This window comes from Pseudopodoces humilis, chromosome 4 (assembly GCF_049639895.1).
Source record: "Pseudopodoces humilis isolate 2021_Gansu_Grassland_sample_001 chromosome 4, ASM4963989v1, whole genome shotgun sequence".
Lineage (NCBI taxonomy): Eukaryota > Metazoa > Chordata > Aves > Passeriformes > Paridae > Pseudopodoces > Pseudopodoces humilis.
In genome coordinates this window covers 60,382,635-60,405,941 of record NC_142203.1, presented here as the reverse complement: position 1 = coordinate 60,405,941, position 23,307 = coordinate 60,382,635, and the positions used below count along the sequence as shown (strand labels likewise).

General features: G+C 48.5%; 2 protein-coding genes across 2 annotated transcripts; both read right to left on the bottom strand.

Annotated features, from left to right (window-relative positions):
- Positions 1 to 16,483: 16,483 nt before the first annotated feature.
- Positions 16,484 to 19,242, bottom strand: MCIDAS (multiciliate differentiation and DNA synthesis associated cell cycle protein). The gene is made up of 6 exons (XM_088054673.1): positions 19,041 to 19,242; positions 18,632 to 18,717; positions 18,244 to 18,316; positions 17,651 to 17,865; positions 17,390 to 17,500; positions 16,484 to 16,960 (listed from the first exon to the last, which is right to left on the bottom strand). Exons 1-6 carry the CDS (start codon positions 19,240 to 19,242, stop codon positions 16,484 to 16,486), a joined length of 1,164 nt encoding a protein of 387 aa, XP_087910799.1.
- Positions 19,243 to 21,293: 2,051 nt separating this feature from the next.
- CCNO (cyclin O) lies at positions 21,294 to 22,427 on the bottom strand. Its single transcript, XM_005531166.2, has 3 exons — positions 22,194 to 22,427; positions 21,925 to 22,110; positions 21,294 to 21,779 (listed from the first exon to the last, which is right to left on the bottom strand). The coding sequence occupies exons 1-3, from the start codon at positions 22,425 to 22,427 to the stop codon at positions 21,294 to 21,296; spliced, it is 906 nt and encodes a 301-aa protein (XP_005531223.1).
- Positions 22,428 to 23,307: the final 880 nt, after the last annotated feature.

Below are 23,307 nucleotides of genomic sequence, written 5' to 3'. Positions count from 1 at the left end.
GTCGGGGCTGGCTGAAGCCGCTGCCGCCACCTCAGGAGAGGTACCCTGACCTGGGGCATGATCCCTCCCAGCGGGTCGGCTCCGGGCAGGTGCGTGGCAAGCAGCCTACTCTCGTAGCAACCTGTGCGGAGGGAATCTTATAGCCCGGCCAGCCCTCGGGGCGCCGGTCCCCGCTGGAGGCGGTGCCAGCTGCTCGCCGCCCACCGCACCGTTCCCTGGCGCCGCACGCCGTCCTTTAAGCATCCCGCAGGCGCGCCCGCCGAGGCGGGAAGCCCCGTCCCGTCCCGCCGGCGGGACCGGGCTGCGCGGTGGGGGGGCCGGCTGGCGGGAAAGCACCCGGCACGGCGGGGCCGCCGGCAGGGGGGCGGCGGCGGCCGGTGCCAAAGGGCCCTGGCTCGGCATCGGGCACGGGCAGCACGCCAGACCGACAGCCCGGGCGGGCGCTGCCCGCCTCCCCGAGGCCGCTGTGTCACCGCCCCAGCCGGGCCCCCTGGGGCTGCCCCGCGGCCGCGCCACGGTCTCCGGCTGCCATCACTCGGCCCCTTCTCCCTGCCTCGGGAATGGGGCTAGGGCAACTTCACAGAATCACAGCTTCACAAAATCGATAAGGTTGGAAAAGACCTCTGAGAGGGATCGTCGTGTCCAGCCTGCGACCAAACACAACCATGTCAACTAGACCAGGGCACTAAGCATCCAGTCCATTCTTAAACACCTCCAGGGATGGTGACTCCACCACATCCCTGGGCAGCCCATTCTAATGTCTAACCACCCTTTATGCGAAGAAATTCCTTCTAATGTCTAACCTAAACCTAATGGCTGGAGGCTAGTTCCTCTTGTCCTGTCACAGGTTGCCTGGAAGGAGAGACCGACTCCCACCTGGCCACAATCTCCTTTCAGGCAGTTGTGGAGAGTGACAAGGTCATCCCTGAGCCTCCTTTCCTCCAGGATAAACAGCCCCACCTCCTTCAGCTGTCCCTTACGGGACTTGTGCTCCAGACCCTTCGCCAGCTTTGTTGCCATTCTCTGCCCGTCTCTTCAGTACATGCTACACACAAAACCCCTCACGTCTCAGATCAGCTGTTTCCCACTTCGCCTGCTGTGAGGAGCCGAGCACCACCGCAGAGAGAGAGGGGTCTGGGGGCAGTGCCATTCTGAGGCACTCAAACCGGGCTCTCTGAAGCTGAGAGCTGAACGCGGTGCCGTTTTCTCAGATGAGACTGAGCACACGGCATCGCAGCCCAGTACACAGTCTCCTCCGGCGCAGGTCCCCAAACCCAAAAGCAAACAAAACCTCACCACTTCACCACCATCTTACATTGACAGACTACAAAAATAACCTGCTATCAGGTTATTTGCTTTTACGTGACAGGCAAAGGAAGAAGTTGTAGGAGAAAGTGTGAAGAATCACTCAGCAGATTAATTGTTCACGCACGTGGTTTATGGAGTTCGCATGCCCGAGGGACAGTACCCATACTTAGGCACTCACTTCATCTGAGAAAACCTGAGCACAAGTTTGATAGAAGAAAGGTAAAACACGGTTTGGTTGGGTTTTTTGGGGTTTTTTTTGGGTTTTTTGGTTTTTTTTTTTGTTGTTTTGTTTTTTTTAAAGATAGGATTTAGTTAAATCGAAAGAGGTAGAAAGAGAAGATTTACTGGTACATGTAACATGTCTTTTTTTTTCAATGCAAGTTCACAATCATTCTTTTTCAGTCCTTGTCATAGTGTCAAAATTTGGGGTGACACAAAGGTTTCCAAGAGACAGATGCAGCCAGACATACAGCATGTAAAAGAGCACATATGTTTCTATTTCTGGCTTTTGGATGTTAGGAACAACATTAAAGGTGTTTTTTCCTAAGAGTAAGAAAGAGTATCACTTTTTAAAATATGCTGAAGGTGTTCTTCACTCTCTTACTGTTTCTAGAAACCAGGAGAGATTTTTCTATATTTTCCACTGGAAAATAATTTGAACCAATAAAAAAATTCTTCTGCAAAATCTTCTCACATGATTTTTTATTTTCTACCTAATTCTATCTTGCAGCTGCACACATCACATCTGCAGAAAAACACCATGTAAGCCAGATGATGGAGGACAATATTTTTATTGATGCATGTGTAATAATCAAATATTAAATATCAGTTGATGGAGTTGTTTTGCCAAATCAAAGTAAAACTGTCTCCAAAAAGTGCTACCTTATTACTTCCCTTTGTGCTGGTAAGGACACAACTAAGCACACCCTGCATACAAAGTGGCTGGGTCACTCAGCACCTTCTTAATGCTTTCTGTAAAACAAACAGCACACAAGGCACTGCTAGCATAGCTTCACAAAGGATTGTTTGCAATGCTTCAGTTGCTCGTTTAACTGAATGTGAGTTTTTTCCTACAAGACTAACGTTTAACGAGCGCGGCCAAGTATCGTCACCCTGCCTAACAGCAGACTCTGGCATGGGCTGCAAAGCCAGCTCGCTTGAACACTCAATAAATCAGCAGCACTCAAGTGAAGTGTATTGAACTGTTACCTATCAGACCAGTGTTTGAGGCTCTTAACAAAACTTTTTCTCACACTGAAAAGTCTCTTTCAGATGAGAAAACCTGTAATGGTGCAGTTTGTTCAAAAGTGGGAGGAAAGAGGTTGCAGTTGAGAGCTATATGTCTGTAAACCATATAAACAAAATAAAAGTCAAAAGTCTTTCAAAGTCAACAGGGTTTTGTTCGAATGAATTAGAATTAGGATTAATTAATGCTGAGCAATTCATTAAAGAGTAAACAATATGACCCACTGCAACTGGTGTTACAAGTAGTGACTCCTACCTTCAACCCACCCATACACATATGCACCATGAATGGATTATAATGAAAGACCTGGAGGTTTTTCTGTAATATTTCCACTGAAGACTGACTAGCAATTGGAAATATGCCAAGATATTATGTTTGGTAGTAACCTTAAGGTAAGTAGCTCACTAGGTAAAGTCAGTGATAAACAAAGATAAGCAGAAGTGCTATGGGGAAGTCTGAACTTCATTGTGTCTGTTGAGGAGGATGTGTTGGATTGTCAGGAAGGTATTATAACACAGAGGATATCCTTAATACGTTCTTTTTCACTTGAAGCACATGATATTCTGGAAATTGTGTGCTAGATAAGAGCTGTGTTGTCACTTTGAGATGGTAGCTGAATTTTAAACAGAGATTTGTTTTAGATAAGTTGTAGACAGCTAAGTGTATCACTTCAGTAATGCTCCCAGCATCTCACTGATATGTCTGCGAAGTGAAATGAAGTCATCTGGGTTAAGTGTTTTTGTTTCTTTCTCACTATAGATTCATTTTAGGCTCTTCATTATGGAACCTATACAGCCAATTGCTCAGTTATTGCACTTAATAACTAGAAACGTGGCTGAAATTTTGTAGCTCACTGTAAAAATATTTCCAAACTAGTATGTAAGAAACCATGTAGTTTGTCCTCACTGGCAGCAGATGGTGCTGATATGTTGTGCCTGGTACTTCTTTGAAAGCTGCTATTCAGGTTATCAATACCGTAGCAACATTGTTTTTTCTCATCCATTATCCCTAAGGTGCTTTACTATAAAATTGCCATCATCATCATCATCATCATCATCATCATCATCAGTCAGAATTTATCCAGATAAAATACAGTCTGTAGTTTGAAGATGAGGTTTGGACATTAACAGCAAGACTCACAAGATTATCAGAGAATTAAGCACTAACTGAAACAACATGGTTTAGGAAAAGATGGATTCATCACGTCTAGGCTGTTGGACAAGGACCACTAATACTTTCAGGACCCAAGCATTTCAGGATATAAAAGTGAGGGTGCTCCTTACCAAATGATTGCTGACAAGAAGTGCTCATAGTTTACACCAGATTCCAGCAAGTGGCAAGATGAGAAGAGCTGGCCATAGAACATTGCCTTAAAAGCAATAGATGACAGATTGTCTCCATGTCAGAGAAAGAGACAGGTGACCAAAACTAGTCTTTAGGTAAGTTTTTAGGAGACTTTTGCTTAAATAAAGGCCTACTTTGAGAAACCTTGCTAGATAAGGATCACAGGGATTTAGATATCAAGTGTATACTGCATGTGCCAAGAAAGGTGTAACAAGTTGTGTTAAGGAAAGGATTACCATTCAACAGTGTGAGGAGCCTGAATAAGATTTACCACAGGTCTGAGTTTTGAAATAGATGGGAAAAATTTTTTGAACATACAGAGGTAAAAACTTGTTTCCATTTTGCAATGGCAACCAAGAGAGATTTCTGGGAACCAAGGCCTCCAGCTTCCTACCAGAGGGAAAATTACGTCCCAGCTTTGCTAAGTGCTTACTGAGCAGAGATCAGGAGCAGAGATCCTGAGATATGGAAACATCTTAATTTGTCTTCCTGTATTTCTTCATTGTTCTCTCTAGATTTTCAGCCAGTATACAAGAAAGATCCCAATCTTGTTGCCTGCTCAGTGCTTAAGTGCTTCTGAATGGGTTGGAGGAACAGTTCTCACAGAAGTACGGACAAAACACCGGACCTTTCTAAGTGGCTGACAGTTGTAGTAGATGGTGGTTCTCATTTATTAAAGGGGGTATTGACCCTCAAGTATTTCTACCTGCAACAGAGAGCAAAGCAAGTAAGGGGAAGAAAGGAATCAGGAAAGAAATAGGGACTCAATTCATGTGGCTGTTCTCATCACATCATTTCACACTGTAGTGAGCAGCTGTTGTTTAGACTCCAGAATGAAATATTGTTGACCAGGTAACTGGAATATTCTGGCAATGAACTCAAAGCTTCCTTTTAGCTTTGCAAAGGAGAGGTAATTAAGAGGACAAGAGGAGGAAATAGTTCCTGCTTCTTTGGTGGGGCTTAAATTAAAACCAACAATTAACATCTCAGTCCAGTACTCTGCTCATTAGAAATCTCTCATTACATTTATCTTTGCCAGCACATTAAAAGTGGTTGTGAACTTGAGGGGAGTGAGCTCTAGAAATAACTATCCACTATTACTCTTCAGATGAACCCAAACACTCAAACATTAAAGAAAATTACATCTCCTATACAAACAATTGAGAAAACAAAGCAAAAAATATGTAACTGTTATTTGTGTGTTGCATTCTGTCACAGCAAGAATGTATTATGTTCATAGACAGGCATATAAAAGATTGAAATCTATCAATATAAAATGTTTTCTGTCTTTTGCCCATTTGTGCCACACTTTAACCTGTATCTAAACCTCTTTTACTTCTAACACTAAATTTAGCAATAACAGAGAAGCCTGGTTGGCAAGTAAATGAGAGTAGATTAAGGCTCTATTTAACTCAGTGAGGAATTTGTGTCAGTTGTTACTTTCTAGCTTTATTGGTTTAAAAAGAGAGAGGTGGAAACAAAAAAAAAAAAGCCAAGAAAACAAGGGCATCAAGGGATAAGTGCATTTTGATAAATTATATTAATTTTCATGTAACACACAGTTGACTCCCAGGATTTTCAGTTTTAATGTGACCTTCAGCCTTCATAAAACAATGGCCTATTTCTTCATCAGCACACTACACTAATTTCCTGGTTTTGCTTTTCCATGGACAGATCAAAAGCTGTCTTGCTAAGTCATCCATCCCAGGCCTCTCGGCTGAGTTTTGCTCTTCAACATGTTCTCCCTTTTTTTGTGCACACTGCAAGTCCATTTCAGCACACCACTGCTACACTATAAGTCAAGGCTTCCAACAAGCTGGGATCCTGTGCTGGCATTAGGGACTGCATACAATGTAAAACTGCATTTTGTTTAGCCTTGGATAAACTCCAACTGAACAAAAGAACCTCTGGGTTCATTGCCAGCTGCCAACAGTGTGCCTAAATAATATTTCATCCTGAAATCCCAAGAGTCTGGATTAATAAACTGCCAAAATAGCACTCGGACATGGTTCTTTCCAAAGCTTCCTTACCAGCTTCTATTCCTAACACAATACTTATTTCTACATTACTAGTACCAAACTTCTGTATGTTATTGTACAATTAAGTATTGCAAAAAGTAATTACAGCTCTGAATAATTATGGATTGCAACTATATCTAAGGCTTCAGGCACCTGCTGTAGTTGATTCCTCTCGTGTTATTTTGGACACAGGGCAAGGTTTCTAACATTCTTTCCTTTTAATACAGATTAAAAAGCACTGTCATCTCTCAATGCAAGCATCTTTCACTCAAGTAATTGCTGACAGGTTCAACTTCAACACCTGTGAGTTCCTGAAATTCTGTTGCACCTCCATGTGATTTGCCATGGAAATAAGTCCCTGGTTTCACTTCCAAAGACTAATATTTAGGGGATAGTGTCCAACTGCATTTTCAATATAGTTGAATGCATAATTTAAGTTTTCAGTTAAAATGGTTTTTCGGGTGTGTTTTTCTGTTTCACACTTTCAAAACTGATCCATTTACAGATCAAAATAGATTTTTACAATCTACAAATTTACAAAGACAATACCCCTCACCTCCCTACTGAGATAAGGACTTCAGCAAACCAGGTATGCAGATTTTAGATGACAGAGGTGAAGTTGTACCCTCAGCACTTACAAACTTAATGTTGAAGATGCCTAGTTTGTACCTTACTCTGTAGATGTTCATCTATTTCAACTCTTCCACTTTTCTAAGCTTCTATAACCCTTTCTTGATATTCAGGTTATAAATACAGGTCAAACTGTCTCTATCAACCCACATTTTGTAAAATTCCTTCCCCTCTGTCTTAGTTTAGGGCAAATTAGGAAGGAAAACTCCAAATGGGGATTTCCCCAGGGAAATGCCCCTCCCCACTAACTGGTCCGGGAAAAGAAAAAAATTCCTTAGAGAGAAGTGGAAAAAGCTGTTTATTTAACAGAAATTGATTAATATTAAATAATAAAACCTCTTGCTGTTCGATGGGATGGCAAGTCTAGGAAGAAAAGTCCTTTTCATGTGGTGTAGCTCGGCTCGCTCAGGTTCTTATCAGTCCCTCCGGCGCTGGAAAGTGCCGAGGCCCAGGCCCCGGTGGGCTACAGGCGTGAGCTCCCGGGGTTTAGCTGGGTGTTCAGTCCAGAGCAGGCTTGCACAGATCCAAGAAAATTGGGAAAAAAAACAAACAAAGGTCTAGGGAACTCCTCTGCCTCAGCTAGCTAAAACTAACTAAAATCCAGAGAGAAGCTCTGTCCCGCTGTCTGTCCGTGCTGCAGACACCACAGTCCAGGAGCGGGATGTGTGGGAGTGATGTTTTTCTTTAACACAAACTGCGCGCTTCTTCTTCCCCCTCTCTTGCTCTCAAAGCCAGTCTTAAAGGTGCAGAACTTAATATATAACATAAACCAGACGATTGGGGATACCAGTATCATAAAGTCACCCCAGGACACCCTCACAAGAGATACAAGTAGATTCCAGCTCCTCTCAGAGACACTGTGAGTCTCTAGTCCTGCAAAGACCTTGGAACTGCTGTATTCCTGAACACACTCAAAGGCCCACTGAGACAAAGGAGACTGTGAATTCCACCTGGAGATACGAATCTGATCACAAAATTCAGAAGAGAGGAACACACTATGAACATACACAAAAATGGAACTACACTAGAGACAATCAGACCAAACAAGAATAATATGGTACAATTTTTACAATAAATGTATCTGTATCTGATTTATTAATAACACCTTTCACACAAAGAGGCCAGTGTGAGAGATTCAGCTATTGATTTTACCCTCATCTTTTCCTTTCCTCTTTGTTTTGTTGATATGCTCTGCACACCCCAGAAAATCCTGAGGTATGTGTTGCCCATTGCTCCAATCATGTGAAAGCATATTTGATAGCTCTAATTAGACTTCTGAAGATCACTGTATAGAAGTACTGGGTGCCTACCTCTTATCACCTGTGTAATCATCCCTAGGGCACCAACCAATTGCAAAGAAAACAATACAAAGGAATGTCCTAAGAGAAAAAATACCTTATTTAGGGATGTTAGAAAGCTGAGCAGTGGTGTGTCACGGGTTCAGCAGTGATTTTTTAGCACTCTTTACCTCTTACCTTGAAAAATGGTGCGAAATGTTCCAAGGCCACAACCTGTTGGAAGTCAAACTGAAATATGTTAGGAAGCCTCCTTCACCTATTTCTACTTGTGATCCACCTGAGTAAGGGAATTACAAACATACGAAGCTTTGATGACAGACAGAGAAAGCCCATTAGAGTACAACAGTAAGCATGTTTATTCTGCTGTCAAGAGAAAACTCTTTGCAGCCAGTGAGTAAACTGAAAAGTGAACTTCTCAGGCATGCAACATGCAAGCTGAAGGTTGGTTTTGCCATAAACTCAAGTAGGTCAAGGGACATGCCTGAGACATTCAGTTTTTAGGAGTAAATGGCAGGATGGACATAATCAGATTTCAATGGACCTGTTCAATAAAATAGCAGCTATGTCCCAGGCTTTCCTAGTGCTGTGGGGTTTGCAAATTGCATATTGCAGATCACAGTCAGATCGTAAACCCTCTCCATCAAGTGACATTAAAGAAGAATGATTTCAGGTGGGGTCTTGAACAACAACAGGCTTTTGAACAAATGAAACAGGAGATTGCTCATGGAGTTGTCCTTGGGCCAGTCAGGACAGGATAAAATGTGAAAAATGTGCTCTGCACTGCAGCCAGGCAAAATGTCCCTTCCTGGAGTCCTGGCAAAAGGTATCCAGGAGACTCAAGGGTGAGCCCTGGAGTTCTAGAGTCAGGGATACAAAGGATCTGAGGCCTTCTTCATCTCAGCTGAAAAAGAGATCTTTGTAGCTTATGATGTGATTTGAACTGCCTCAGAAATGTTTGGCACCAAAGCACAGCTTCTTCTGGCATCCTGACTGCCAGTGCAGGACTGCATGTTGAAAAGGAAAGTGCCTTCCACACATCATGCCACTGGAATGAGTCAATTGTTCTGACCACACATCGAGCTCAAGCAGGAAACCCCTATCATCCAGGGATCTTGGAAGTCATCACAAAATGGCCTGAAGGTGAAAATTTTGGATTATCATCATAAGAGGAGGAAAAGGCTGAGGAGGTTCTACATAACAATCAGCTGCCAGAAAGTGAAGTGATGTTCTCTCTTCACTGATAGTTCCTGATGTATTGTAAAGACAAATTGAAAGTGGAAAGGTGCTGTATGGAGTTGTTCTACACTATAGAGGAACAAGGTGGATCCAGTCAATTCACAAGCTGTCCAGCTGCCTCTAGATATCACTGAATGAGAGAAATGGCCAATGCTCTACTGAGGTGCCCCCCGCCCAGGGAGGCAAAGATTTAGTTTCAGATAAGGATTGTTAAAATGAGAGGCGTGGCTTTGAAGCCCGGGAAGAGGGAATTCCATTCCTCTGCCGCGGGGGATGGGCCCTGTGAGCCCAGGAAGAGTTGCCCCATTCCGGACCCTGCACCCTGTGGGGGTGGCAGTCCAGGGAGTTCTGACTGGGTTTGTGCCCCTGGGGTTTCTCCCTTGCTCTGTTCCTATTAGACTGCCACCTTGAAGTCCACCCTGGTTCTGTCCCACAAAACCCATCATCCTACCTCTGTTTGGGGCTCTCTGTCTTTGATCTAAGCTGAGTTTGTTCCTGTGATGAATCAATGGTTTCCTGACCAGAAGCTTGTCTGGTTGAGTCCCATGTCGGTCACTGGTAACTGTAGCCTCCCTGGACATGATCCTGCAACCTGGAACGCTACACTCTACCTCTACACTGACTTGCCTATGGTGGCAAATGCTCTGTAGGGGTGGCTGGACCAATGGAAAAAGACCAATTGGCAGTGCAGCGGGCAGTCCATCTGGGCTACTGAAGTGTGGCACCTCTGCCCAGGTGAAGAAGTTGTCTGTAAAGTACATCATGTAGGTGGACCATACCCAAGAACTGGACTTCTGAAGAATATCAAAGCAATGGAGAGGTAGATCAAGCTGCCAAGGTTGAAGTGTCTCAGGTGGATCTGGACTGGCAACACAAGGGTGAATTATTTCTGTCTCAATGTACCCATGATGCCTCAGGTCACCAGGGAAGAGATGCAACATCCAGATGGGCTCATGATCTTAACCATGGACACTCTCCCTGGTTAACCCAAAATGGTGGTGGTAGATTGGACACATCACACTGCCCCAAACTCACCCAAGACAAGCTTTATGTGTTTACAGTGTAAACAGCCACTGGATGGCCCTTGGGAAAGGACCTATTTTGGATTAGTCCTGCCTCAAGCAAAAGCAAATACATCCATGGGATGATTTTTGCTCAAGGATGTGGATGCACTTGGTGGGTAATGCAGAAGGACAGGGAAACATGACGTGTACACCAAGGAGATTCGATTTTTGGGTGAGAACAGTCTGTAATACTGAATTGTATAAGATTGGTTTCTGACTGACACCACCACTGTATCCCACAACTACCATGGGCAACAAGGACGGACTGCTCCAGATACACCAGTTGTGAGCTGATGCAGCTCACAACCAGACAACAGCACACAAGTCCTCCTTCTCTGGGAAATGTCTAGGGAGGGTTGGGTGTTCTTCCTTTTGTTCTGTCTCACCTATAGAAATTTTACCCATTAGTTGCAGGGAAACCTGATTGATGGTACTTACTGGGTGCTTGAGAAACACAAAGAGTTTGGCTGGGCCCACCGGGGAAGGGGGGCAGCTGGGGGCTGGCTGGTTTTCTTGGGGCTTCAGAGCAGGACACACTCCGAGCTGCGGTTACTGGGAGAAGGGAGTTTGTCCTGACTCAGACGGAGCTTCTTATTTTTCTTCTCTTCGTTGGTGGCCTCGCACTCCCTGTCCTGCCGGGACGTGTGGCAGTGCCAGCCACCGCCGCAGAGCTGCTGATACACCTCGCTCGCCCACCAGCCCAGGATCTCTGCTCGTCCCTGCTGTTCCAGCCGAGTGTTCCTCAGAGCCCTGCAGGAGCAGCGGGACTGCCCACCCGAGGGGGTTGTGAAACAAAGCCTCTCCTCCATCCCTTCCCACCTCGGCCGAGAAGGCTGTCACAGGATCTCTGGTTCTGTTTTGTTGTTAATGCTGTAGTTATTGTTGTTTGTGTGCCTCGTTATACACACTAGTAAAGAACTGTTATTCCTATCCCCAGATCTCTGCCTGAGAGCCCCTTGATTTCAGAATTATAGTAATTCGGAGGGAGGGGGTTTAGATTTTCATTCCAAGGGAGGCTCCTGCCCTCCCTTACCAGACAAACTGTCTTCCAAACCAAGAAAAGAGGACAGAACCCACAGTCATGGACTACATGAACTCAACAGACGCCTTGCAGGGACAGCCACTGACTACAGAAATAATACCTCTACATGTACATTTTTATGTCTATATCTATATAGATGGACATATGTACATATGCATATGTTTATGTCAGAGCCATGTAGGCCTCTCTGTCAGAGCCATGTGTATGTGCCTAAGTTTTCGTCTGCCAGGTGGGGAGAAGTAAGGGATTCTCACATCCAAGAAGGAAAGGGCCGTGGGTGCCTTGTTAGTCTCTGTCTCAGAAAGCTGCATGACACTGGGTCTGCTCAGTTAGACTCCACGAGCATTTTTTGCATAATCATCCTCTTTTGTATGTTGTCATTAGTATGTATTGTTGCTGTTACTTTTCATTTTCTTATCTCATTGTTGTTTCCAGAAAATTGTTACCTCAACCTGTAATTCTGCCTTTTCTCCCTGTCTCTCTCTCTTTCTCTCTCTCTCACTAGTGTGTGGGTGAGGGACTGGAGGACAAGGAGCAGTTGCATGAAGTCTAACTTCCAGCTGGGTTTAAAACCTATCCCTCACTGGCAATTGAAAAAACAATTTACTGAGTGAAAAAGAGAATAGACTCATGTTGAGGGTTAGATGTCTTTTTTTTTTTGTTTTGTTTTGTCCTTCTGGCCTGCCCGGGAAATATTTACCCATTATGTGCTGGGACAACCTAACTACCGGTACTTAGGGGTGATTGACAACGGACAAAGAGTAGCCGGGCCCAGGGAGGGGGGGAAGGGGGCAGGAAAGGAGGGTGGGGACAGTTTTTGGGCTGTTTTTCTTTGGCTTCGGGGAAGGACGTTCGTGTGCTGGGTCGCGGAGCTGCTGCGGTGGGGAGAAGGGATTTTCGCCATCACCCAGAGGGAGCTGCTGCTTCTTCTCCTTCTCCCCTCTTTGCTGGTGGCCTCGCACCCCCTGCCCTGCCGGGACGTGTGGCAGTGCCAGGCACCGCCGCGGAGCTGCTGATACACCTCATCCACCGGCCCAGGATCTCTGCTCGTCCCTGCTGTTTCCAGCCGACTGTTCCTCGGAGCCCTGCAGGAGCACCGGGACTGACTGCCCGAGGGGTTTGTGAAAACAAAACCTCTCCTCCATCCCATCTCAGCTGAGAGAGCTGTCCCGGGGTCCCTGGTTCTGTGTTCTTGTTATTGCTGTAGTTATTGTTTGTTTGTTTGCCTGGTTATACTAGTAAAGAACTGTTATTCCTATCCCCAGATCTCTGCCTGAAAGCCCCTTGATTTCAAATTTATAATAATTTGGAGGGAGGGGGTCTACATTCTTTCATCCCAAGGGAGGCTCCTGCTCTCCCTAGCAGACACCTGTCTTCTAGAACCAAGACAACTCAAAATCCAAGTTGACCTATTTTAGCAAGTGAGTTCTAATTGCAGCTGTATTATCCACATAAGAAATCTGGAGATTTTACCAAAAATTAACATTTTCATGTGTTTTACCAATAAATCTTGATTTATTTTTCATAGTATTTTATTTAAGAGTATAAAGTAAATATTGAACATAAATAGTCACTGCTATCAGAGTTCGAACAGGTGCTAGGTACAAGGCAGACTTTAAGACAGTTTTTGCTGCAGCTATGGAATAGTTGTGCCAAAGCAAACTACAGTGTCTTTTGACCTCATTAGCTTTAGTTGTTTGTTAAAGCTGTGCAGTGCAAAATGCAAATAATGGCTGCTGACCAGAAGTAAGTCAGTGTTAGGAAAGATGAAGAGTGCTACTGCTGTCATTTAAAAAGGACTGGAAAATCCTTGCCTTTTCCTTGAAGTTAAAACACAGGGATATTTTTATTTAGAAAAATATTCAGGAAAACAAGGGAATAAATATCAGTGAAATTCAATTTCTCTGCAATCACTGAAGAGCCAACAGGAGTAGTTTAGTACTGCTGCTATCACATGATAACCATGTTAGAGTCTGGTCTCTACATGACCAAATGCCTGAGCTGTCTCAATGCCTGCCTGCCACCACACAGGATCTGCAACAAACCAGCAGGAGCACCAGTTTTCTGCACCAGCATCTTTGTGATGGAATATGAATGGGAGTTGCACAAACCTGTGTTCTTCAAAAACAGTGACCAGAGCAGTTAAATGACATCAAATATTTGCCTGTGTCTACATATAACTTGACTTGATAATGAACATCAAAGCAAGAAAATGTCTATTACTGGCATGTGGACAGTAGCTCAGACTTGTGAACGGGTAATATTTTCTCTTTATGATCCATTGAGCAGCCCTGACAAACCCTGCAGGAAAATGCTATGCTGACACTCAGTCTTGGATATTGTCTTTTGATAAAAATTGCTGATAAAAAAAGGCTTTCACAGATTATAGCTGTAACAGAAACCCTACGTCATTTCTAAATAACTCCATCCAGTTACCTTCTGCCCATTCCATCCTTAAAATTACTGACTTAATATGAACCTGCTTACTATAAGTTAGTTGTCTTTCTAGTAAGTAGTTTTGATAAAGCTGTCCCTTGAGATCTCGTGTTTTCTTTTCATTAACACAAGGATTTTACCCAAGGAAATACCCATATTCCAAGACAAAGCATTTATGAAATTGGTGTGCTTGTCTTCAACACATGATCAGTAAACCCTCATCCCAGCCCTCCAAATTAGAAGGTATTTTTCTCTTTCACCTCAAAATGTTCCAATAGTCTGCAGTTCTGCACCGTCACACTTCCACAGCCACACATCCCATGGCCTGGCACCAGCAGGGAAGGGAAAGGTGGAGAAAGCTTACTTAACATGAGCAGGTAAAAAGCTCGTGAAATATTATCGCATCTACTTTACTTTATTTCTGCTGGGGTCTTGGCTAGCTCCCTTCACCCATTGCATGTACAATGCACCACCAGAGGGAGAAAACCACAGTAAGCATAAACCACAAACCAACATGCTCTTCAGTTCATCACACCTGCATGTCCAGGGTCTCTGCACAGATCCTCTCCCAGAAAATAAGCATAATGCATAAAATAGAAAAGCACAAAATAAAGCAAAAATTGGACATGAGACTTCCTAGAGGTAAACTTCCAGCTTCTCCAGGGTCAACTTTTGATGAAACACAGGCTTCAAGGGACCAGGTTTTGTTCCCTGTGATCCCATCCACTCCTCCTGACAGGAGTCCTTCTAATTTACTGTTTAAATTTGCTGTTTTAATCTGTGCAAGAGCTATGCCCATTTTTTATGCAGCTCCTGTATGGAAGTGGATGGATAAGTATCAATTCAAAATACACCTTTACAGATTAAAGGAAATGTATATAGTGTACTACTATTTCTACTATACTAGAAGTACGTTTGTAGCCTAACACCATGACCATGTTGCGTACCAAACACTTTTTATCAGTGTGCATCTGTGTGTCTGATGATGCTTCTGTGAGTCTCACTAAGAAACATCTTGTTCTCATCAGCCAGTTTCCAGCCTTTCCAATTAATAGGTCTTCAAATTAATTAGATTTAAAGATACATTTATTATCATTTTCTACTACTTTTATATTACATCTCAAAAATAATCAAGGACCCTTTTACCATAGAAAACTATGAGTAAACGTAATCAGTGGAAATGCCATAACAGATTCACTGAAAAAGTGGGTAAAAACAAATTTGTAATTTTGAAAAGAGGTAGCAGAAAGATCAACACTAGGCATAATCCAACAGGGTGGTTATTTCATTGTTGCATCCTACAAGAAGTGTACACTTCTGTGTGTCACTTAATTTCTGAGGAATTAATTTTCTTATGAGCATTACATAATTGTACACAAATATTTTGTGTTTAATTTCATAAAACACACAGAAAGGAAATACACACACACAAACACATATATATAAAAGCTATCTTTAGTTATCAATTTATTCCCTGCTGAATTCAGTGCAGACAGGAAGGTTTTGGCTCTTCTGTCTGCTGTCAAACCAGAGCTTTTGTACAGGATTTTGGCCAAAGTGGCAAAGGTCTTCTGCAGAAATGTAAGTGTCTCTGAAGTCATCCCAGTGATGAGCCCGTAGCATCTCAGAAAGGGCTTCAGCACCATTCCTGCTAGAAGAATGTCAGTGCTGCAGACATGAGAGACCTCAGACACACAGTGACCACTTTTGCAGTCTCCTAGCAGCCACACAGCTACATGTTGTGCTGGCAAAAGCAACTCTTCTTCTGAATACCTCTCTGCTTGCCAAAAGCACGACAGTGTTTGCAGGATTTCAACTCCCCTAGGAAATCCACTGAGGTGATAATGTGCTGTCAGCTTAAGCATCATACAGGCCTGTCACAGCTGGACTGCTGTTAATGTGCATGGACCCATGCAATGATACTGTAAAAGCTGAATGCTGAGAAAACAATAACTTCACAGGGAGAAAATCCCTGCCGTGGGTGGAGCAGTGTATCACTTGTGTGCCACAGAAATACAAAAAATATCAGGTACTGTTTCATGAGTGGCTCAATTTCAAACTATTACTGGCTCAGCTTTCAAACTAGTGGGTGAAATTAAATGTATCTATTCAGAAGAGTTTAGCATTACTCTTTACATTTCTCTTTAAGTTAGTACCACTTGATGTTAAAAGCAGCATGTTTTATTCTAAAACTTTCTATTTCTATACTCTCAGAGATGCTTTCTGCTGTATCTGCTCTAATGAAAGTAAATACGCATACCTGATGCAAAATGAAGTTTACATTAAATCTGTACAAATAAAATGGCAATTTTAAGCACTATTTAATCATCATAACGAGTACAAATACACATACAGTTGCACACATGAACTATAGAAATACACTTTGTAAACACTGTGGGTGTAAAATTCCACGATGGAGCAGCTGCATTGTGTTTAACCACCTGGGACGATCACTTTGCTTTCATACCGGCCGACTCCAGCCACTGTCCTGTCAGCTGCGCTTGTCTCCTCTGCTGACTAAAAACCTCTACATAAAACCAGGCAGATCTTCGTTTAATTTCTGCTTTCATTACACTCATTAGCAAGCTACTGATGGCCAGCCGCCGGCCCGGGAGCCACGGCGGCAGCGCTTGCGAAGCCTGCGGCGGCCGCGCCCGTGGCGCAGGACCCTCGCTGAGGCACGGTGGCCTCCGCCGCCCTCGTCCCGTCGCTTCTCCGGCAGCGGGGGGGGAAAGCTCGAATACCCCTTTTCCAAGAGAAAACGGGGAGCGTGTCTTCGGGTGGGGTGCGCTGCCAGCCTCACGCTGCAGGGACCCCGCTCCGCCCTGCCCGGGACACGGGTGCGCGGAGCCGCGGGGGTCTCAGCGCGGCACCCATCGGAAGCGGTGCCCGCCGGCGGCGGTGCGGAGGGTGAAGGCGTTTCCCTGCGGGAAGGCCAGGGTGCGGATGGCCCCCGCTTCCCCCAGGGCAGCCCGTAGGCTGCCGCCCCCCTCCAGCTCCCTGCCGACCGGGCGCGGGGCGGCGCGGCCGGTGCGCAGCCCGCGGAAGGCGCCGTGCAGCCGCGGGCCCGGCCGCGGGCGCTTGGCTGTGGGGCTGCCTCCCGGGCTGTGTTCCGGGGTGTCCCCGGGGCTGCCCCCTGGCCTGTTCCCCGCGCTGCCCCCCAGGCTTCGCAGGGCGGCGCGGCACTTCTCCGACACAGCCCGCAGCATGGCGTCCACGCCCTCCGCATCCTCCTGGCCGGTCCCGGCCGGGGCGGCGGCGGGAGGAGAAGGTAAAGGATGAAGAGGAGGAGGAGGAGGAAGGGCTGTCCCTTCGGCGCTTTGCGGGAGCATCAGCGTCTGCCGGCGAGAGGGAGAGCGATTTCCGCGATGTGTGCCGCACAGCCCCGTCCTGTCCCACACCACTCTGTGCTCCACTGCTCCATCCTACACAGCACGGCTCCATCCCACAGCTCACCGCCCTGCCCCGAACCGTACCACGCTGCCCCCTCCACTGCCCTGCTCCACCCAGCACTGCTTTACCCCACACCCTACCAATCAACGTTGTCCTGCCCCACACTGTCCACCCCACACCACCCTGTCCTGCACCACACAACTCCAACAATCCCACACTGCACAACCCCACCACACATCTCCCCCACCTAGGCCCTGTCCCACCCCGTGCTGCCTCACCCTGCATCGTATTCCCCCCTGTACCCAGAATCACACTGTCCCCCATGGCCCAGCTGGTCCCTGGGGCAGCCAGGCCAGATGGTGAACAGCACTCACGTCAAGGACAGCTGCCAGCTGCCTGGCCTGACTTGCCAGCTCCTTCAGCTGCACGTTGCTCTCTCGCAGTGTCACCAGCTCTTCCTGCCTCTGTGTGAGGGTCTCCTGCAGCTGCGAAGGACAAATGGGGAAAGGGGTAGTTGAGACAAGCCCCACCGTCCAGGGGCCAGGGGATGCTGCACACCAGGCCCCTGCAGTTGCCTTAGCAGGATGCAACAGAACAAACCCAGCACAGGCTGGGGGGCGGTTTGGGGTCCCTACCTGGCTGTTTGCTTCCAGGGCATCTCCCAATGCTTTCTGGTGCTGGTCTGCCAAGTCCCTCCAGCAGGGCTCAGGAGAAGACAGGTGCTGTGGGGGCACCTGCACCAGCACACTACTCTGCAGCTGCGGGGTGCCGGGGACAAAAGCCACCTCCTCACCAAGTGAGAAATCATAATCAGTACAGTCCAGTGGTGGTGGCATCAAGGTGGATACATCTGTAAGGAACAGCTACAAGTGTTAAGTGGAGGTATGCATGTCAGTTCCACCCAGCCCCAGCACATCATTCTGGTTCTGGTACCATCCCTCTGGTATGTCCTGAAAAGCTTTTACTCTATTGTGACAGCTGTGCACCCTAAAGCTGTATGGAGTTAATTTGTCTCCTGTGGCAGAGAGCTCAGTGACAGCTTAGGTCTCTGAGAGAGTGAGCAGGAATGCACTACCTCACAGACTGTCTCCCCATGGTGGGACAAAAATGCGGTGAGTGGGCACCCAAAATTCCAAAAGCAAAGAAAAAAAGATGAGACAATGCAGCATGACTGCAGATGTGAACATGCAGGTACGTTTGGCTCAGGTAAGGAAAAATATCTACTTGCCAGATCTGAAATCACTGACAGTATCTCTGAATTCCTGGAAATCAAACTCCGGCCCATCCTGGAAGCAGGGACCCTGGCAGGGGTGAAGGAAATGATCCAGTGAGCAGGGACCAGGGCACAGACCTGCCCACACCACTGCCCATACTGTTTCAACAGCATCTGATGCCTGTGCTCAGAACCTTATCACAGTTCCAGCAGCCCCAGGATCCATCCCCTTGACACTTACCACTAACCCGTTTGACAGGTGGGACAAGATGCTGTCCTCTGCTGTGCCCATTTCCCAGGTGGGAAACCTAAGGCTAGGGGAGTTACCAGCACCCATCTGCTTGAGAGAGCTACCCCTCCAGGTGGCAAGTACAGCTTAGACTATTCTGAAGTGTAGGTTTACCTGCTGCAGGGTCACAGGGCCAGCTGGGGTGATGGGAAGGATGGGGGCAGAGGCTGCCAAATCCTGCCAGTTGATGGTGCTGAGCACTGGGAACAGACAGAGAAAGAGATGAGTAGTGCAGGCAGGGGAGGACATAGCCAGGGGGGCATGGCAAAATGAGGAACACGGCTGGGGGGCATCTCCAATGTGCACGGCAAGGGAACGGAGGGCTGGGAAACAGGGTGCGAAGGCACCAGGGAACATACATCGTCATGGAGAGGGGTCATGGCCGGGAGAACACGGTGAGGGTGTCAGGGCCGGGGGATGCCGGGCTGGGGAGCACGGTCGGGGACACCAGAGGGGCGCAGAAGGAGCAACGGGGAAAGGTACACCCCTGGGGGTTAAGACTGTCCGCCGCAGGCTGACTCACCGAGGGCGGGCGCGGCGGGGGCCGGCGAGGCGGCGCTGGGGCGCGGACGGGGCGGGGGAGCTCGGGGGCTCAGGGCGGCCGGGGGCGTCCACGCCGTGCCCCCGCCGGGCCGGGCCGGCTTCTTGGCTAGGCGGGCTGGCGGGCCCTGGACCGTGTTGGGGCAGATGCTGCCGAAGGCTCGGCGGCGGCCACCCTGCTCCATGCTGGTCCCGTGGCCCCGGTGTCGGCGGGCGCCCTCCGCCTGGCGTCCCGCTCGGCGCCGCCCCGCGAGCAGGGGCGCGGGGGCGGCGGCCAGGGCGGGGGCCCCCCCCCCGCCTTCATTCCCCGGGGGCGCCGAAACCCCCCGCCGCCGCCCCTGGCCGCGCCGCCAGCTCCCGCGCCCGCGGAACCCGCGCCCGCGCCCGCGGAGCCTGGGCGGGTCGAGGGGGCTGCCCGGGAGGGAAGCTTGAGGACCACTGCAGTCCGTCCCCCCAGCACCTCGGTGCCGCGCTCACCCCGCGGGTCTCTGCCGGACAGTGCGGGCTCCAGCTTGGGGGCTGGGCTGGTTTTTATAATGATGTTTGTTACATGTCTTTACAGGGGTAGGGGCCGTCCGCCTTGAGAGACACGGGGGACTGGGGACGGGAGTGTGTTGTGTAGGAGGAAAAAGGCCGTCCATGGCATCTTGAATGTACCGATCCGCGCACCGGGAGAGGGTCCCACCCACTGTACGGCAAGTCCAGCTGAAATCACTGACGGAGCTGCTCCTTATTCCCCCGTGGTGGTCTTTTAGGCAGTTTCTGTAATAGCAGCGTGGACAGGGTTTGCTCGTTTTGCCTCCACACCTGACTGCAGGCAGGACTTGGAGCGCCGCCCGGCGTCCGGGTCCCTCCTGCGCAAAAAGGTGAGCACCCCCTAGGGCAGCCCTAGGTGTTTGTGAGGTCTTTTAACACCACTTTTGTGCACAGGTACACATGAAGAAAATGAAGTATTTTACAACACTATGACTGTTTTCTGCCCTTGAACGTGCCAACCTGCTCAGGAGCGTGCATCTGGATTATAGACCTGCTAGAAAACGAAACAAACAAACCCAGCTGTTATTAGTATTCCACACTGTTTTCCTACACTTATGTCAGTGCATCTAATTTATTTTTTTCCCCCGAGCCATGCCCAAGACAGCGGATGCAGTTTAAAACAGGTGATGTCCAACGGCCAGAAATAAACCCCATAGACTGGTGTCTATAGAGCAGGTATTTGTTTATTGCAGCAGTGGAGGTGAGGGGGATTTCTCCACCTAACTCACCCTTGTCAAGTGCTGTGGTTTATTTTTACAGCAAGTATTGCTTAATATTGCCACGTCATTATAACATCATCATGTGCACTGGAACTGATTTACCTAATGTTATCTCATGGTTTTAAATTATTCTGTACTGTGCTTGTGCTTCCCCAATTTAGGTGGTGTTGGGGGTCTTCTTCAATGAAGGCTCAAGGTCTTCCTTGCATCTGAGCTTCCCAACTTTGTCTTTGAAACATGGACAGTTATGGTGTTCCTTGGTCTTTCTGGATCTAACCAGTCTAAATTCTTCATTTTGTGGCTAACTTGATTTACATTTGCCAGTTTCTCATTAGTATATCCTGCTGCTTCCCAATATAGCTATACTTACCTAGTTTTGAAACTATACTTGTCTATTTTTGAAACTATTCACCTGGTGAGTTTCCATTTATTTAAGCATCAAGCAGCTGGTTAATCATATACTAGCTATTACATTGTATAGAAAGTTATGATTTGGGTTATATTGGTGTCTTATAACTCAAGATGTATAAGCATCTTGTAACTTTGACCCAAGTTATATAGGCAACACAGGGAGTAACACTATTGGACATCTTTATTTTGTGGGGGGATTGAGTTAACTGGGTGTTACAGTGCCAATGTGTTTCCTCTCCCAGCTGTGTCCGCATACTGCCAGCAAATAAGTGAACAGAGGTAACAAGTAGAAAAGAGTTTACTCAAGATTCAGCTGGTCCTTACACCGTTATCTTTATGGACCACCCTCCAATTAAATAACACAGTAGGTGAGATTCAGTAAATTATTTACACGCTGGACTTAAAAAAATATAGCAAAAGGACAGTGCAGATGAAATTACACATAAAATCGTTTGTAAAACGCCATCTAATTTTTAAGCTCCAATGACACTAGGGCTTAGTGGATCAGACTGCACCGACTCTGTGGAGCACAAGCGCCGAGCCAGAGCCGTCACCACCACCACCCGCTGTCAGCGGCCACCCCCGAGCCAGGGGCACTTCTGGAACACCTCCGAGGGCAAGAGGAGAGACAGGGACCGCCCGTTCAGAGACACCAGGAGCTGAAGCTGGTCCATGCAGTCCCGCAGGAGCTCCTCCGGGTAGCCGCTGACTCGCAGGTCCAGGGGGCTGCGGTGGCGCAGGAGCCGGTCCGCCAGCCCCAGGCTGCTGGCGGCCAGCAGAGAGGGCGCGTATTTGGTGAAGGCATAGTCAGCCAGGCTGAGCTCCGCGACTCCCGCCGCCAGGCTCCGGGCGTCAGCCGCCTCCCCTGCGTCGGCCCCTCGAGTCTCCAGCCGCAGCTGGCTGAAGTGCTCCAGGAAGAAGCTGACGGTGGGCGCCGCCAGGTCGAAGTCCAGGCGATGCAGGACGATGCACTCCAGGTTGCGGAGCTGCTGGCGGGTGAAGGCGTCACAGCAGAGGGCAAGGAGCTCTTTCACGCTAGGAGGGTGCACCTCCACCTGCAAGTGGGGACAAGAGTGGGGACGCTGCCGCCGGGAAGCAGCGCAGGGGAGCCCGGCCTGTCTGAGCAGTGGGCCCCTCAGGCTGGCCTCGGCGGGCTGCAGAGACTGGCGGCGGAGCAGCCGGGGCCCGGGGCCGCCCTACCTGTTTGCAAGCGATGAGCAACGCCGTTACCCCCAGGAGCTGGAAGCAGTCGGCGGCCACAGGGGTGGTGGCGAGAAAGCGGTCGAGGATGTTGACGGCCAGGCAGAGTGCCTCCAAAGACAGCCCGAAATGCCGGTGCACGGGGATGAGCCAGCTGATCAGCTTGCAGCGCGCCTCTGCCGTCACCTACGGCACCGGCAGCGAGGATCAGGCGGGGCCAACCCCGGGCTCCTCCGCCCGTTCCCCGTCGCCGGCCCGGCTGACCCCACCTGTGGCTGCCGGGCGAGAGGCTCCCGCGGCTGGAAGCGGCTCTCCAGCCCCTTGTGGGAGCGGTACCAGCTCTCCCCGTAGTCGCGGAAAGCCTGCAGCTCCTGTGCGCTCTCCCCCGCCGCCGTTCCCGGGCGCCGCCGCCGTGCCGGGCGCCGTGGGCATCCCCCAGGGGAGCCAGCGGGTCTCCGGCACTCCGGAGTGCCACCGCGCTGCCCGCTCGCTGCCGTCACCATAGGGCGGGCGGCCGTGCCAGCTCCGCTCCGGTGGCGGCGCTGGCTATTTGAGCGGCGCGGTGGCCGCTAAAGCTGTCACCTCCCGCCTCCCGGGCGCCCGGCCACGCCCGTCCCGGGGAGGTCGTCTGGGCACTTAGGGGACCACCGTCTCCAAAACAACATCTTAGCCAACGAAATGCCTGTCTCTTCTCTGCCGCTTGCCCTCGGGACAGAAGGCTGTGGTGGACTCGCTGTGGGACTCTGACCTCCCGACCACGGCCTCCTCGCTGTCGCACGGCACGGACAACACCCCAGCAGCAAACCCACGACTGCGGCCAGCTGAAGCTGCTGCACTGATTTTGCCATTACCAACGCAGGCGTCTCTCCAGCTTCCACTAGCTCAACGCAGAACCTCCTAAGCTTTAAGAGCTAGCGCTCACTCCCCAAAAGTAACAAGTCGCAAGTAACATTTTCAGTGCAGGTCACCAGAAACAGCGCAAATACACCCGGAGTGATACCCAGGAATGCTGCCACCCGCCGGGCAATCTGGGTCTCAGTTATACTTCCATCCATGGCCTGTTCATGGCGCACTATTTTAAACAGTTGAATGCAGAAAAATCAAAACACTCCTGCACCCATTTATAGTGTGCTATAGATGTGGAAAGACCTGGAGAAAGAAAATATCTTCTGCGTTAAGCACTGGGGAAGATGTCAGTGGGAAACAAGAGCTTCAAGAAGCCCATGATGCAGTAGCAAAACAAGGAACGAGGCGAGGATTCTACAATGTGAAGGGCAGGAGCAGGAACAGGAACTCCTCTCCAAGGTGAGGACAGAGAGCAGAACAATGCTGCCTTTAAACACATTGCAGACCACAGCTGAGATTATGGTGACAAAGACCCAG

What these genes read in the sequence shown, in the direction of transcription:
- MCIDAS (XM_088054673.1), bottom strand. Translation starts at nt 19,242, where the DNA reads ATGGAGCAGGGTGGCCGCCGCCGAGCCTTCGGCAGCATCTGCCCCAAC. An exon ending in GCCCTGTGACCCTGCAGCAG is followed by an intron (nt 18,317 to 18,631) that starts GTAAACCTACAC and finishes CACCCCTGCCAG; the next exon opens with GGTCCCTGCTTCCAGGATGG. An exon ending in AGCTGGCAGCTGTCCTTGAC is followed by an intron (nt 16,961 to 17,389) that starts GTGAGTGCTGTT and finishes TCTCGCCGGCAG; the next exon opens with ACGCTGATGCTCCCGCAAAG.
- CCNO (XM_005531166.2), bottom strand. Translation starts at nt 22,427, where the DNA reads ATGGTGACGGCAGCGAGCGGGCAGCGCGGTGGCACTCCGGAGTGCCGG. An exon ending in CTCTCGCCCGGCAGCCACAG is followed by an intron (nt 22,111 to 22,193) that starts GTGGGGTCAGCC and finishes CCGGTGCCGTAG; the next exon opens with GTGACGGCAGAGGCGCGCTG. An exon ending in TGCTCATCGCTTGCAAACAG is followed by an intron (nt 21,780 to 21,924) that starts GTAGGGCGGCCC and finishes CCCCACTTGCAG; the next exon opens with GTGGAGGTGCACCCTCCTAG.